Source organism: Microcaecilia unicolor, chromosome 11, assembly GCF_901765095.1.
Source record: "Microcaecilia unicolor chromosome 11, aMicUni1.1, whole genome shotgun sequence".
Classification (NCBI taxonomy): domain Eukaryota; kingdom Metazoa; phylum Chordata; class Amphibia; order Gymnophiona; family Siphonopidae; genus Microcaecilia; species Microcaecilia unicolor.
In genome coordinates, this window is record NC_044041.1 from 101,515,364 (window position 1) to 101,532,828 (window position 17,465).

General features: G+C 48.0%; 1 protein-coding gene across 1 annotated transcript in view; it reads left to right on the forward strand.

Annotated features, from left to right (window-relative positions):
* The window catches only part of RFX2 (regulatory factor X2), a 582,894-nt gene that overhangs the window by 377,347 nt on the left and 188,082 nt on the right, over positions 1-17,465 (forward strand). Inside the window, 1 exon segment of the mRNA XM_030218518.1 lies at positions 11,947-12,098. Coding sequence (XP_030074378.1) covers positions 11,947-12,098 — 152 coding nt within the window.

The following is a 17,465-nucleotide window of genomic DNA, read 5'->3' on the forward strand; positions in this document are numbered from 1 at the left end:
ATCATACTAAGTAACAACGAACGCGGACAGATCACCACCATGGAAACCTGAGTGTGGAGTCCCCCAGGGATCCCCTCTCTCACCAACATTATTCAACCTAATGATGATACCTCTAGCCAAACTACTAGCCAATCAAATCCTCAACCCCTACATTTATGCAGATGACGTCACAATTTACATCCCATTCAAACATGATCTAAAGGAAATCACCAACGAGATCAACCAAAGCCTCCAAATAATGCATACTTGGGCAGATGCATTCCAACTAAAATTAAACGCAGAAAAAACACAATGAGGCATATTTTCAAAGCACTTTGGGAGGCTAAGTTCCATAGGTTTCTATGGAACTTTGGGAGGCTAAGTGCTTTGAAAATGAGCCTCAATGTCTTGTACTCACATCACAACATAACACAAAAAACTTCAACACCATAACCACACCATACTGTTCCCTTCCGATCTCACAAAACTTGAAGATCCTTGGAGTCACCGTTGATCGAAACCTCATTCTTGACACCCACGTGAAAAACACGACGTGGAAACTGAAAAGAGTAAAACCTTTCTTCCCGAGATACATCTTCCGTACCCTGGTACGATCAATGGTAATAAGTCATCTGGATTACTGCAATGCACTGTACATTGGGTGCAAAGAACAGACAATCAAAAAACTCCAAACTGCCCAGAATACAGCTGCCAGACTCATATTTGGAAAAACTAAATATGAAAGCGCAAAGCCCCTAAGAGAAACTTCACTGGCTCCCACTTAAGGAACGCATTGCGTTCAAGATCTGCACGATTGTACACAAAATCATTCATGCAGACGCACCAATCTACATGCTAAACCTCGTGGACCTACCTCCCAGAAACGCCACAAGATCATTCTGCAAATTTCTCAACCTACACTACCCCAGCTGCAAAGGACTTAAATACAAGCTGGTGCATGACACTACCTTCTCTTACAAGAGCACGCAGTTATGGAATGCATTACCTATAGACCTGAAAGGAATCGAAGACACAACTATCTTTCGAACATCTCTGAAAACATTCCTCTTCAACAAGGCCTACAACGAGAACCTACAACCTCATTGAGTCACCTCAACAACCACTCAACTATGAACACCCACCTCTATAAATACCCTAACAACTCTCTTCCCTCTTCCCTTCCTCAATCGCTCCACACTACTAACTGTATCTGATATCCTGTTTTGACAATGCTAACAAATCTTATGTAAGCCACATTGAGCCTGCAAATAGGTGGGGGAATGTGGGATACAAATGCAAATAAATAAATAAAATAAATAAATAAATACATATTTAAGCATTCTCAGAGGACAAGCAGGCTGCTTGTTCTCACATATGAGTCAATGTCCGCATCGGCCCAGGAATCGGCATTTTCCAAGCAAAATATAAAAAAAGTTTTACCAGAGTCTTCTAGTGCATGTGCAGTGTGCACCGCTCATGCTCGGACCGATTTCCCGCCCGTCGCTTGAGCGCATTCCCTCAGTTTTCTTTTCTCTGCATTGAGGTGCGGTAGTTTATTTTCTGCGCTCCTCTCAGGCACAGGAAAGAGTCTTCGAGTTTTCGTTTTTTTCTAATTTTTTCTTTATTTGATTATTATTGTCATTAAAAAAAAAAAAAAGTTCCCGTAGTGTACTTTTAGTTTTGTCCCCTTTCAAATTTCCTTTGTTTTTCATCGCAGCCGGGTTTTAGGCCGCTCGATCAGGTTATTCCCTTATTTGTGTGCCCTTTTTCTTTATCAAGCACAATTGCGTCTTTTGATTTCGCCGAAGCCGTTTTTCCTTCCAAGTTATCGAAGACATCCAGCGGCTTCAAACGTTGTACTCTGTGCAACCGGACCATCCCAGGTACCGATACCCACGCCTGGTGTATCCAGTGCCTTGGGCCCGACCATAGCCCAGCCGCTTGCAGTCTGTGCCTTTGTATGAAGAAACGGACCCAAGTGTCTCAAGAAGCCCAATAAGAAAAGCGTCGACCTTCTGGCAGCCCGGTACCTGCTACTGTCTGCTGCAGCGGTATCTGGCCCTTCACCTGTGGTGAGGTCCCCGACCTTGGTGCCGCTTGCGGCATCAGTGTCAGCTGCCACCCAGGTCGACTCCCCTTTGACGTTGGTGGAGGAAGCTTCACCGCAGTCCAGGCGAAAATCGACTTCTCGGTACCGCCATCGAGAACATCGTTCCACGGCTTCGAGGCAGGCTCAGTTTCGGGCTGCTCTGAGGGATGTCTTGTCCGATACTGAAGATGAGCGTTTGTGGGAGGAAGAGGAAGATCCCAGGTACTTTTCTTCTGACAAGTCCTGTGGGATTCCCTCTGAACTTTCCTCTCCACCAGAAAGGAGATTTTCTCCACCGGAGAGTCAATTATTTTACCTCCTTTGTTAGGTTGGTGCTATTCCCTTCCCTGTGGAGGTTGAGGATGAGCCCAGGGCTGAGATGCTCGAGGTCCTGGATTATCCTTCTCCACCTAGAGAGGCTGCAACGGCTCCTTTGCATAATATACTGAAGGAAGTCCTTATGTGAAACTGGTCGTTCCCTCTGTCTAATCCCGTGATCCCGAAAAAAACTGAATCCCAATATCGGATCCACGGTGAACCTGGTTTGATGAGGTCTAAGCTACCTAACAATTCCATGGTGGTGGACTCCACTCTCAAAAGAGCCAAGAGTACTAGGGACTATGCCTCGGCGCCCCCAGGCAGAGAATCTTGGACTCTTTTGGGAGGAAGATGCATCAGGCCGCTATGCTTGCTGCCAAGATCCAGACTTACCAGCTTTTCACAAGCATCCACTTGTGGAACTCGGTGAGGAAACTGTCCAGCTTGATTGATGCACTCCCTCCGGAGCAGGCCGAGCCTTTTTGCCAGGTGGTCAGACAGCAGAAGGCGTGTTGAAAATTCCTGGCCAGGAGTACGTTCGACACTTTTGATGTAGCATCCAGGATCGCTTCCCAAGGTATAGTGATGCTCGGACTCTCATGGCTGTATGTCTCTGACCTGGATCATTCGGTCCAGCAGCGGATGACGGATGTTCCTTGCTGGGGGGATAACCTTTTTGGTGGCAAAGTAGAGGATCTAGTTGACCAGATCAAGAAGCATAATGATGCTATGGTTTCTCTCTCCCGTTGGCTGTCTTCTGCTACTGCCTCCTCATCTAGGAGGTTCTTTGGAGAGAAGAGGAGTGCTCCGTATTCCTATGCTAGGCGTAGGTACACTCCTGTTTCTCGGCAGCCTTCCCAGGCTCAGTCCCAGCGAGCTCGTTCTCGTCAACAGCGTGTGCCTAAGGCCACTGTGGCTCCCCAGCAAAAGCAAGGGACGGGCTTTTGACTGGCTCCCAGCGCAGCATAGCGTCAGTAAACATGTCCGTAAAGGGATGACTTGCCGGTTGGGGGGAGGTTAATGTTTTTATCAAAGGTGGCCTCTTATAACCTCCGACCGGTGGGTTCTTCAAATTGTCCGGTTAGGATACACCCTCAATCTGGAATCCAAGCCTCCAAATTGCCCACCGGGAGCTCAGTCCTACAGTTCCCAGCACAGGCAGGTACTTGCAGAGGAACTCTCCGCCCTTCTACAGGCCCAAGCGGTTGAACCCATTTCACCAGGGCAAGAAGGGCTGGGATTCTATTCCAGGTACTTCCTTGTGCAAAAGAAAACAGGGGAGATTCGTCCCATCCTAGACCTAAGGGCCCTGAACAAATTTCTAGTCCGAGAAAAGTTCAGGATGGTTTCCCTAGGCACCCTTCTTCCCATGATTCAAGAAAACGAATGGCTATGCTCTGTGGACTTAAAGGATGCTTACACACACATCTCGATACTTCCAGCTCACAGGAAGTATCTTCGGTTTCGGCTGGGAACACAGCACTTTCAGTACCTTCTACTGCCTTTTGGCCAGGCGTCTGTGCCCAGAGTGTTTACCAAGTGCCTAGCTGTAGTCGCAGCGTCTCTACGCAGACTGGGAGTGCATGTGTTTCCTTATCTCGACGATTGGCTGGTGAAGAGCACCTCGAAGGAAGGTGCTCTGGAGTCCATGCGAATGACTGTTCAGGTGCTGGAGCTACTGGGGTTTGTCATAAATTATCCCAAGTCCCATCTCATCCCAGTCCAAAAGATGGAATTCATTGGAGCTCTGCTGAACACTCACAGTTCGAGCTTATCTCCCCGAGGCAAGGGCAGACAACCTTCTGTCCCTGGTGTCCATGGTTCGAGCGTCTCGTCAGGTCACGGCTCAACAGATGTTGAGAATTCTGGGACACATGGCATCCACAGTTCATGCAACGCCCATGGCACATCTACATATGAGATCAGCTCAATTGACCCTAGCTTCCCAGTGGTTTCAATCTGCGGGGTATCTAGAGGATTTAATCCAACTGTCCACCGACTTTCTGAATTCTCAGTGGTGGACGATTCGATCCAGTTTGACGACGGATGCATCTCTCCTGGGGTGGGGAGCTCATGTAGATGGGCTCCACACTCAAGGAGCCTGGTCCTTTCAGGAAAAAGGTCTGCAGATCAACCTCCTGGAATTAAGAACGATCTGGAACTCTCTAAAGGCTTTGATGGATGGGCTGTCCATCCAAGTAATTTTAATTCAGACAGACAATCAGGTCGCCATGTTTTATACCAACAAGCATGGGCACCGGATCTTGCCCTCTGTGTCACGAAGCCGTCCAGATGTGGCTTTGGGCTCCCTGTCATGGCATGTTTCTCCAAGCCACTTATCTGGCAGGTGTAAACAACATTCTCCGAGGACAAGCAGGCTCAAATTCTTACTTGTGGGTTGTCCTCCGCTATGGACCCAGAAGACAGCAACTTTTTTTTTTTTTTTTTTTTTTTAAAAAAGAAAACCCTAGGTTTATAGAATGCTCTGTCGCGCGAGCGTGACATAACTAGTTCTTTTTTTCTCCGCGTTCGAGAGAGTTGTGTTCTGCTGCTGCTCTCTTGTTGTTTTCCCCAGAAGAATCGCTTTTGCGCTTTTTTCGCGTTTATCGCGCCCTCTTTGTTCCTTTTCTTTAAATATAATTTTTTTTAAAAAACGTTTTCCCTTATTTTTTTAGGTTTTTGTCAGATTTTTCAAGTTTCGTTTCTTTTTCGTTGCGGCTGCTCAGTCGCATCTTTTTTTTCCCTTTTTTTTGTGCCTTTTTATTTGGCACACTCGAGCCTTTTGATTTCGCGGACGCTATTTTCCCGCCCATCGAAGACTCCCAGCGGCTTCAAACGCTGTACTTGCTGCAACCGGACCATCTCGAGTACCGACCCCCACGCATGGTGCTCCAGTGTCTTGGGCCGGATCATCTTGCAGCTGCTTGTAAGCTGTGTAAGTTAATGAAGAAGAGGACCCAGGTGGCTCGAGAGGCTTTTTTCGGATCGGTCCGGTCCTTCGACGTCGGCATCGACATCGGTACCAAGGTCATTGGCATCGACGTCGAGGGAAGCAGCATCGAGAGTCCAGGTAATGGCTGCCAACAGACCACTTTGAGCTGGGAGCAGCGAGGCATCGAGTGGGTCTCCACCCATCTTGAGGCCTACTGCTATGCAGGACCCCCGGGACCGACCTGAGTCAGACCCGGCCCCGAGGAGGCTGAGGATTCCATGTCTTCCTTTTCGGTACCGAGGAGTGTCAATGACGGGCGTCGAGCAAAGGCGAAGAAGCATCATCATCTATCACCTTTCAGGCATGGTACCGAGAGCTCCGGGGAGCCGATTGTGTTGGCACTCGAAGTGTCGGCGCCGGGAGGATCGCTCACCCTCCATTCAGGAGGTGCCGATGCGTCGGTCGCCAGGCAGCCTGGTACCGCCTCTCGAACCCCCTCAGATTCTGGCATCAACTCCTGCACCGGCCCCACAGCCTTTTCCGATGGCAGCTCTCGATGAGCATATCCGGGCCCTTCTTCCATAACTTCTGGAAGGATTGCTTCGTCTGTCTGCCTCGATGTTGGGGGTGCTTGCGCCTCCCGTACTGACTGCTGAGACGGCATCTGGGCCATCACCTGTGCGGAGGTCCCCGCCCTTGGTGCCGCTTGCGGTACCGGAGCCGGTTACCACCTGGGTCGACTCCCCCTTGACATCGGTGGAGGAAGCTTCACCGGAGTCCAGACAGGAATCGACTTCTCGGCATCCCCCACGAGGTCGTCGATCCTCGAAGTCGAGACAGGCTCGGGTTCGGGCTGCCCTTAGAGAGCTTTTGTCCGATACTGAAGAGGAGCGCTCATGGGGAGAAGAGGAAGACCCCAGGTACTTTTCAGAGAAAGAGTCCTGTGGGCTACCCTCTGATCCTACTCCGCTGATTGAAGTACGGATGTCTCCACCTGAGAGTCTTACTTTCTCATCCTTTGTACGGGAAATGTCTAAGGACATTCCATTCCCTATGGAGGTTGTGGATGAGCCTAGGGCTGAGATGCTCGAGGTCCTGGATTATCCTTCTCCACCTGCAGAGGTTGCAACGGCCCCCCTGCACAATACACTCAGGGAAGTGCTGATGCGGAATTGGTCTTGCCCTCTCTCTAACACAGTGGTCCCCAAGAAGTCTCAGTACAGAGTTCATGGAGAGCCTATGATGGTGAAGGCCCACCTTCCTCATGATTCCATAGTACTAGAGACTATGCCTCGGCGCCCCCGGGCAGAGAGTCTAGGACCTTGGATTCTTTTGGGAGGAGAATGTATCAGGCCGCAATGCTCGCCGCCAAGATCCAAACATACCAGCTTTACATGAGCATTCACTTACGGAACTCGGTGAGGCAACTGTCCAGTTTAGTTGAAGCACTTCCTCCGGAGCTTGCTGAACCTTTTCACCAAGTGGTCAGGCAGCAGAAGGCGTGTCGCAAATTCCTGGCCAGGCGGTCTTACGAGACTTTTGATGTAGCATCCCGAGTAGCTGCTCAAGGTATAGTGATGCGCAGACTCTAATGGCTGTGTGTCTCTGACCTGGATCAGAAGACTCAGCAGCAAATGGTGTATGTTCCTTGCCAGGGGGATAATCACTTTGGAGAGAAAGTAGAGGATATGGTTGATAGATGAAAAAGCATAATGAAGCCATGGATTCTCTCTACTGCCGGACATCTTATCCAGGAGGTTTTTTGGAGGGAGAAGGAGTGCTCCCTATTCCTATAATAGGCGTAGGTACACTTCTGCCTCTCGGCAGCCGGTTCAGGCTCAGCCCCAGCATGCACGTTCTCATCAACGCCATGCGCCTAAGGCCCCTAGGTCTCTCCAGCAAAAGCAAGGGACGGGCTTTTGACTGGCTCCAGTGCAGCATAGCCGCAGTAAAAGTGTCCGTACCGGGCGACTTGACTGTCAGGGGGAGGTTGATTCAGGAAAGCGATTGGCTATGCTCTCTGGACTTAAAGGATGCCTATACACACATCTCGGTGCTCCCAACTCACAGGAAGTACCTTCGATTTCGACTGGTAAACTCAGCACTTTCAGTACTGTGTACTGCCCTTTGGCCTAGCATCTGCACCCAGGGTCTTCACAAGGTGCTTGGCAGTTGTCGCAGCATCACTACGCAGACTGGGAGTGCATGTGTTCCCTTACTTTGACGAAGAACACTTCGGAAGCAGGAGTTCTACGGTCCATGCAGATGACTATTCAACTGCTGGAGCTACTGGAGTTTGTAATAAATTATCCCAAGTCCCATCTTGTTCCAGTGCAAAAATTGGAGTTCATTGGAGCTCTGTTGGACACACGGACGTCTCGAGCTTATCTTCCCCAGGCAAGGGCAGACAATCTTCTGACCCTAGTGTCCTTGGCTCAGGCGTCTCAACAGATTACAGCTCGGCAGATGTTGAGACTATTAGGGCACATGGCCTCCACAGTTCATGGGACTCCCATGGCACGCCTACATATGAGATCAGCTCAATGGACCCTAGCTTCCCAGTGGTGTCAGACCACAGGGGTTCTAGAGGATGTCATCCATTTCTCCACCGACTTTTGCAGCTCCCTTCAGTGGTGGACCATTCGATCCAATTTGACCTTGGGACGTCCATTCCAAATTCCTCGGCCACAAAAAGTGCTGACAACGGATGCACTCCTCCTGGAGTGGGGCGCTCATGTAGATGGACTTCACACTCAAGGAGCTTGGTCTTTTCAGAAGAAGAATCTTCAGATCAACTTTCTGGAATTACGAGTTATCTGGAACGCTCTTTAAGGCTTTCAGAGATCGGTTGTTCAATCAAATCATTCTCATTCAAACAGACAATCAGGTTGCTATGTATTACACCAATAAGCAGGGGGGCACCGGATCTCGCCCTCTGTGTCAGGAAGCCGCCAGGATGTGGCTTTGGGCTCGCCGCCACGGCATGTTTCTCCAAGCCACGTATCTGGCAGGCATAAACAGTCTGGCCGACAAGTTGAGCAGGATCATGCAACCTCACGAGTGGTCTCTCAACATGGACATTGTCCGTAAGATCTTCCGAGCATGGGGCACCCCCTCGGTGGATCTTTTTGCCACTCAGATCAATCACAAAGTCCCTCAGTTCTGTTCCAGACTTCAGGCCCATGACAGACTAGCGTCAGATCCCTTTCTCCTACATTGGGGGACAGGTCTTCTGTATGCGTGCGTATCCTCCCATACCTCTAGTAGGTAAGCCTTTGCTGAAACTCAAGGAAGACTACGGAACCATGATCCAGATTGCACCCTTCTGGCCGCGTCAGATTTGGTTCCCTCTTCTTCTGGAGTTGTCCTCCAAAGAACCGTGGAGATTGAAGTGTTTTCCAACCTTCATCACTCAGAACAAGGGGTCGCTTCTGCATCCCAGCCTCCAGTCTCTGGCTCTCATGGCCTGGATGTTGAGAACTTAGAAGTTGCCCCCTTAGGCCTTTCAGAGGGTGTCTCCCGAGTCTTACTTGCTTCCAGGAAAGATTCCAAGAAGAAGTGTTACTCTTTCAAATGGAGGAGGTTTGCCGTCTGGTGTGACAGCAAGGCCCTAGATCCTTTTTCTTGTCCTACATAGACCCTGCTTGAGTCTGGTCTCAAGACCAACTCCGTAAGGGTTCACCTTATTGCAATTATCATCAACGTGTAGAAGGTCAGCCTATCTCTGGACAGCCTTTAGTTGTTCACTTCATGAGAGGTTTGCTTTTGTCAAAGCCCCCAGTCAAACCTCCACCAGTGTCATGGAATCTCAACGTCGTTCTCACCCAGCTGATGAAAGCTCCTTTTGAGCCACCGAATTCCTGCCATCTGAATTACTTGACCTGGAAGGTCATTTTCTTGGTGGCTGTTACTTCAGCTCGTAGAGTCAGTGAGCTCCAAGTCTTAGTAGTCCATGCTCCTTATATTAAATTTCACCATAATAGGGTATTCCTCCGCACTCACCCTGTTCTTGCCGAATGTGGTGTCAGAGTTCCATCTGAAGCAGTCGATTGTCTTGCCAACATTTTTCCCCGTCCACATACCCGCCTTGGTGAGGACAAGTTGCACACCTTGGACTGTAAGAGAGCATTGGCCTTTTACGTGGAGCGGACAAAGCCCTATCGACAGTCTGCCCAGCTGTTTGTTTCTTTTAATCCCAACAGGATGGGAGTGGCCATCTGAAAATGTACCATCTTCAACTGGCTAGCAGATTGCATTTCCTTCACTTACGCCCAAGCTGGGCTGACTCTGGAGGGCCATGTCATGGCTTACAATGTTAGAGCCATGGCTGCGTCAGTGGCTCACTTAAAGTCATTCTCCATTGAAGAAATTTGCAAGGCTGCAATGTGTTCATCAGTCCACACATTCACATCTCACTACTGCTTTCAGCAGGATACCCGACGCGACAGTCTGGGCAGTCGGTGCTGCAGAATCTGTTTGGGGTTTAGAATCCAACTCCACCCTCCAGGCTGCACTCTCACTTACTTGTGTTTCTTTTCAGGTCAATCTCAGTTATGTCCTCGTCATTGCGAGGCCCAATTGACCAATGTTCTTTGTATTGAGTGAGCCTGGAGGGCTAGGGAACCCCACAAGTAAGATCCCCTTTGGAGTTATTTGCTTCTTTTTATGATTTTTGATTTAACTGAGGGAACGTATTCACATGACAGGCGGGAAATTGGTCCGCGCATGCGCGTTGCATGCTGCACGCACGCCAGAAGACTCTGGCAAAACTTTTTTTTACATTTTGCTTGCAAAATGCCGATTCCTGGGCCGACACAGTGTGATACCCCCCTTCTCACTCAGGGTGACCTGGTTCTCAATATGCAAATCATATGCAGATTATCGTGCTACCCCTTCTCACTCAGGGTGACCTGGTTTCCACTCAGCAAATTAAGCAGGTCTCACCAACTGCATATTTCTCAGTCACCTCTTTATTCCAGCCCCTGGGCACACTTATTCTAGCTTAACACTTTATACTTTCATAGGTCTTCCCACTGAGCCTCCCCCCACAGATACATGGGCTCAGTACTACACCAATACTTTGGGGACTCTCAACCCCAGGCTTTGCAGCCTGCTTCTCTCAGTACTTTGGACACACAGTCCCCCCTTTGAACACACAGTTCTAGACACACAGTCTTTTCTTCCTGGACACACAGTCCCTCTTTGAACACACAGTTCTAGACACACAGTCTTTTCTTCTTGGACACACAGTCCCTCTTTGAACACACAGTTCTAGACACACAGTCAAACTCTAATGCTTTAGGGACTTCTTACCCCAGGACTTTCAGCCTGCTGATCTCCTTTGGACACCCAGTCCACCCCCAAGTCCATAAGGTTAGCCAGTATCTTTCAGAGGCTCTCTCTTCTTCTGCCGCTAGCTCACTTCCCTCCTTTCCCAACTCAGGTGGGGTATAAAGTGGTTAATTAGCCACCCAGGACCCATCCCATAATCTCCTGCACCTGTGGGCCTCCCAGGGCTCTCCCCGGTCCTAGCAACCTCCATCTTCTTCTAGCGCCCTCTAGTGGCCTACACCATATAGGACACCCTCTTACTTATCACAACAGACGTCGACCCACATGTGAGAACAATCAGCCTGCTGTCCTCGGAGAATACCTTCTACAGGTAAGTATCTTCGCTTTGCTGTATTGGGACAGACCGAAGGTCCATCAAGCCCAGTATCTTATTTCCAACAATGGCCAATGCAGAACACAAGTATCTGGCAAGATCCCAAAAGAGCAAGACATAGTTCTTGCTATTTATCTCGGGAATAAGCAGTGGATTTTCCAATGTCCCCTTAATGGTTTAAGGACTTCTTGTAGGAACTTGTCCAAACCTTTTTTTAAAACCCTGCTGTATTAACTGCTTTTACCACATTCTCTGGCAATGAATTCCAGAGCTTAATATAAATTGAGTGAAGAAATATTTTCACCATTTTTAGATTTACTACTTAGGTGCTTCCTTGCATGGTGTATAGTCCTTATTTTATTCTTTATGGTAACGATTTTATATGATAGATCTCATGAAGTTGTCACCACGAAATGCCACCTCATCTAGAGAATAGCTCATATTACATTTCCCAAGTTGTAAAAACTTAACCTACAAAACTATCCATAATGCTAATTTTTCTTACCAAAGTACCAAACTCTGGAACTCATTACCCAAGTACATCAGTCACCCATTTGATCATATGTTGTTTAGAAGTTTACTTAAAGCCCACTTCTTTAGATCTGTGTTGAGCTCATATGAAAATAAATTTTTTAATAGTTGTACTCTTGTATTAATATTGTCTTGTAATGCTTCTTCTTTATTTGTTATGTAAGCCGCATTGACCCTGAGGTTTCTTGGGAAAATGCGGGATAGAAATGTTATAATAAATACATACTTTTGGAAAGTGTGAACAAGTGATTGTCTATCCACTCCACTCCATTTTATATAATGCTATCGTATCACTCCTTAGCTGTCTCTTCTCCATGCTTTGGATAATTATGTTCTTTAGAAGCTTATATACACAGCTGAGTGAAAATTTGTTTAATTTTATTTTGTTTCATGATATAAACGGCTAATGATGTATATAACATTATTCTATAGTGATGAAGAACATGAAGGTGTCATACCTAAGGATAAATTAATTACTATATGTGAATATGACCCCATTATGAAGTGGATGCGGAGCTGTGATCACATCCTGTACCAAGCTTTGGTGGAGATCCTTATTCCTGATGTCCTGAGACCTGTGCCCAGTGAGTACCTACTTTAAAAAAGCCTGAGTTCTTCAAGTTTCTTTACATTATATTGTAAAGTACTTGCATTTATCACTTAATTTCAGAATAGCTCATTCAGGGGTCCTTTTACCAAGCTGCACTAAAAAGTGGCCGGCACTGGTGTCAGTGTGTGAGCTTTCTGTGTGCTGCAGCCACTTTTAGCGTGGTGGTAAAGTGGCCGCCTTGCCATATTTTTTTGTAATTGCCACACGCTAATTTCCCCGTTAGCGTGTGGCCATTACCACGGGAGCCTTTACTGCCACCTATGTAAGAGGTGGTAAGGGCTCCCATGCTATTCCAATGCTAATTGGGTAGCACACAGTAATGTGCCCACACTATCTGATTAGCGCAGGTATGCCTACTCTCTGTCCATGGGCATGCATCTTGTGCTGGAAAATAAAAAATATTTTCCAGTGTGGGTTTAGTGCACGTTAAGTGAGAAACTACCATGGGATGCACTGCACACGGTAGGCCTGGATTAGGCCTATCACACCTTAGTAAAAGTGCCCCTGAGTTTGTCTTCTGTGGCTGCTATGCTTTTGAGCAGATTAGAAAAACTGAAGCAAAATCCAAATTAAACTGAGCTACAGATCCAAAAACTAGCTAGCACAGGATAGGAATCCATTGAATGCAAATGGAAACCAGAATAAAGAAATAATCCTGGTATTTAGTTACAGATTGTTGCAGTGTCTTGCATATGCCTCTTCACTTTGCAGGTTTCAAGTGACAAACTGGCAGATTAAGGAGTTTTTCAGTCATTGCATAAGGATGCTTTTACTCTGGACTTTCTTGGGAGGAAGGTTTACCAAATGCTATTCTTATTTCCTGTATAGCATGACATTGGCTCTTCATGGGCCAGTATAGGCAAGACCTACTGAAAAATGAAAAGGATGTTCCATCCACCAAAGTGATTTCATTTTCTGTCCCTTCACTACCTGCAGCAACAGCAGAGACTTCATTGTTCCAGACAAGAGGGGGCCCAAAAGCCCAGCCGACTTTCCAGTTAAGACCTGAAATGGGTTTTATGATCCACTAGTAAAAGAGGCCCGTTTCGAACAGAAAAGAAACGGGCGCTAGCAAGGTTCCAGGGCCCCCGGCCCCCTCCCCCCTCCTGTTCCCCCTCCCCCCCACCCCTCTTCTCCCTCTCTCCTCCCTCCTCCTCCTCCCCTCTCTCTCTTGTCTCAGGACCCCCCCACCCCTCCCTCTTGTGTCAGAACCCCCTCCCCTCCTCTCTCTCTCTGTCATCTCAGGACCCCCCCCCCCCCCTCTCTCGTCTCAGGACCCCTCCCCTCTATCCGCGCCCCCCCCATCTCCGATTTCCGATTGGCAGCAAGTACAGACGCCGCTTCAGACAGGCTGTGGTTTCAGCTGTTCCTCTTGTCTCGCCCTCATTTCCTGTTTGCGGAAGGGCGGGACCACAGGAACAGCTGAAACCACAGCCTGTCTGAAGCGGCTGTGGTTTCAGCTGAGCACTTGTGGGTGTTACGGGAAGAAATATAGTGGTTGGAGGTGATTTTAATAGCATGGCTGAGCCCTTTTGGATAGAGACATTTTTGTCTTGTAGACAGGGATCCCAAGAGGAGTGAAGCGGTACGTGTCTGAGTAGGGATCTGGGTTTTTTGGATGCTTGGTGCCTATTGCATCCCTTTGAGCGGGAATATATATTGCAGGTGCATCCAGCACAAAGTCATTTAGATTATTTTCTCGTAGCAGAACCAATGCGTCAATGTATTTAAAGTCCTATGATGCAAAAGTTCATTCAGGAATGCTGATGATTTAAAAAATTGTTCCTTTTTATCTCGGTTATACCCTGAGGCAAATTACATTCAGCTTGATGCAATTCCTGAGTAATTAGTAAAAGTTCTTTAACTATTTTATTCTGGGCGGCTTTATATGCAACTAAAAGGCCCGTTTCTGACACAAATGAAACGGGCGCTAGCAAGGTTTTGCTCAGAGTGTGTATGTTTGAGAGAGTGTGTGTGAGAGTGACTATGTGTGAGAGAGAGTGAATGTGGGTGGCTGCGAGTGTGTCTGTTAGAGAGTGTGTGTGAGTGCGTATGTGAGCCACAGTGATTGTGAGAGAGTGTTTCACACAGATACAGTGTGTGTGAGAGAGTTTTTGTGTGAGACAGAGTGTGAGAGACTGTGTGTGATACACAGACTCTCTGTGAGATCGAGAGTGTATAAGATTGAGAGTGTTTGAGAGTGACTGTACGACACATGGAGGGGCATAATCGAACGCGAACACCCATCTCCATGGGCGTCTATGTCCGAAAACGGGTATATGAAGAGGCGGGACAGACCATATTATCGAAAAAGATGGGCGTCCATCTTTCGTTTTGAAAATATGGTTTGGACAGACCAAATGCCATGGATTTGGTCCCTTCTGAGATGGGTGTTTTTTTGTTTTTTTTGTGATAGTGGAAACTAAAAACGCCCAGCTCAGAAACATCCTAATCCAAGCCATTTGGTTGTGGGAGGAACAAATGTACAACACTACCATAGCTCTTAGGGGTGAAGGGGGCAACTACATGTGGGTACAGTGGGTTTTAGAGGCCTCCCATTTACCACCACAAGTGTTACGGAATGTTAATATATGGCCTAGCTTTGGATCTACCACTGGAATAGTGAGTGCCAAAGCTATGAAGCCTAAAATAAATGAAGAAGTACCGACTAGGCCAAATAACAAGTACATGATTTAATATTTCAGAATCTGTAAAAAGCAGGTCTGAACAATGAGTCCTGACACAAACTGGTACAACTGTCACTTTAAATCAGATGAACAAAATGGAGTCTATTAGTTTTGTATAGAAGGCTACAGAGGTTATACAGGGTTCTTAAGATGGTGTGAAAAGTATTGCGACACAGACAGATGTGGAACTGTTATCTCAAAGCTTCTCAAAACATGCTGATAAGACTGCATGGGAAAGTATCATCTCAGAAATTGAGAGCTAGGTATCTCACCATTGACTTCTATGGAGAGTTTGTGTATAAAAGAGGGGACAATTTGCCATAGCTTTGGTATCCGCCCCAACGCTTATCTCAGACGGCGAAGCTCTGTCCGGTTGTACCCAGAATCTATCTGCTGAATGTACCTGATTAAAGTCTGATGTCTGTATTCGTACCAACTTGAAGACTTGTCTTTGGGTAAGAAATAAAATGTATCTATTTATTCAAATCTATCTCTGTCTTTATTCTATCTTCTCTTTACCTTACATTTAGTTTACAAGGCAGATTACATACACTCAGTCTCTGGAGAAACTTAGACAGATTTTTATTAGGCATTATCTGGGAACATAAATAGCCCAGAGTATACCTAGATCCAGGAAGACAGAAAGCAGTAGTTATGGGAATTAGAATTCGATTACAGCCCCTAATGCAAACCCAGAGCAGACCTCCTTGTGATTGGGTGACAATGGAGGTTGGAGAAACCATACAGAATCTGTTAGGTAAAATAGGTATCTTTAGTCCCCCGTGTGATCTGGAGTCAGAAAGAGGTCCAAGAGGGGGAAATTAAAACAGGGTGGGGGGGGGGGGGGGATGGGCCTGGGTCTGCCTGCCTGAAGTGCACTGCAGTACCCACTAAGAGGCAGATGCACTAAAGCTAAATGAGCCTTTAATGACCCTCCAACGAGGAAAATTTGATCCGTTGCATGCATCAAAGGGCTTTTACCGAGGAAGCCAGCAGCTAACGAAAACGGAATGGAGATGAGCAATTAGTGTGAAAACCCCATTGAAACGACATGCACTAACCTTTTCCGATTGCCTTTACGCAGGAAAAAGGCAGGAAAACTAACGAGAGGTCTGGACCTCTCGTTAGGACAGCTCTGTGCCAGGAAAAATCATTAAGTGAAAAAATAAACAAACTTTGAGCCAATCCCAGCGCATTAGCAGAGCTAAAAGCGCTGTGATTGGTCCAAAGGACGTCAGCAAACACATCAAATAAAAAAAATAAAAAAGGATCGGGAGGGGGCAAAGGCGCTCATCAGGAGCGTCCTGTATGGACGGCCTTGCCCCCCCCCCCCCCCCCCCCCGCTGCTCCCCACTTTCCGCCCCCCCCCCCCCCCCCCCGAAAAAGCAAAATGCTAGCTGCCCCGGTCCCCCTCCCTTCCTGTTCCTGTGTTCTGCAGAGCTAACTCCGCCTCCCGTCATTCTTCTGCCCCGTGCCCCGCCCCCGCTGCCCCCCCTGAGGTCGACTACGCCGCTCCCCCCCTCCACCGAGACCCCCCTCCCTATTAACGACCCGAGCAGCGCCTCTCACCTCTTTCAGAAGCGCTGCACGGGCAGGAAGATCTATTGTGTTGGTTGTAGTCTCCATGACGTCTCTTCTTCCCTGGCCTAGGCCCCGCCTCCTTCTGACGTAAGTAACCTACGTCAGAAGGAGGCGGGGCCTGGGCCAGGGAAGAAGAGACGTCATGGAGACTCTACAACCAACACAATAGATCTTCCTGCCCGTGCAGCGCTTCTGAAAGAGGTGAGAGGCGCTGCTCGGGCCGTTAATAGGGAGGGGGGTCTCGGTGGAGGGGGGGAGCGGCGTAGTCGACCTCAGGGGGTGCAGCGGGGGCGGGGCACGGGGCAGAAGAATGACGGGAGGCGGAGTTAGCTCTGTAGAACACAGGAACAGGAAGGGAGGGGGACCGGGGCAGCTAGCATTTTGCTTTTTCGGGGGGGGGGGGCAGCGGGGGGGGGGAGCAGCGGGGGGGGGGGGCAAGGCCGTCCATACAGGACGCTCCTGATGAGCGCCCTTGCCCCCTCCCGATCCTTTGTTTTTGGATTTTGCTGACCGGGTAGCCACGTGTATTTGTTGTGGCTTTTTTTTTGTTTTGTTTTTACGTTTGCAGCATGCGCAGAGCAGCCAGCAAAACGCTTGGCTGCTCTGCGCATGATTTAGGGGCCGATTACCGATGTGTATTGTGATTCTTTGATACATTGTACGTTTGAATACCGATCTGAGCATGTGTGACTTTTTTTTTTTTTGGTGCATTCTTCGTTTTTTAAAAATCGTTAGGGACTTTAACGATTTTGATTTTTTTACGTTTGGTTGCTGCATCTGCCTCTAAAAGTGCTCCAGGGACAGGACTTGTTGCTGGTGTATAACCTTGGCACAGCAGTTCACACCTGAAGACTAATCTAGCTGAAAACATCCTTTATTTGAATAAGCACCTTTACTCACAGTTAACTGCAGATCAGAGGTTGTGCCCCACTGGCAACGAGTCTCGCTGGTACTGAGATTAGCAGTAGGTCCAAGCTGGCGGAATGGTGTAAAATGCCCTCTTTCAGCAACATTCAAGGTAAGAACTAAGTGCTGTAACGTGGCTAACACATGAAAGGGATCTAAAAGTGACC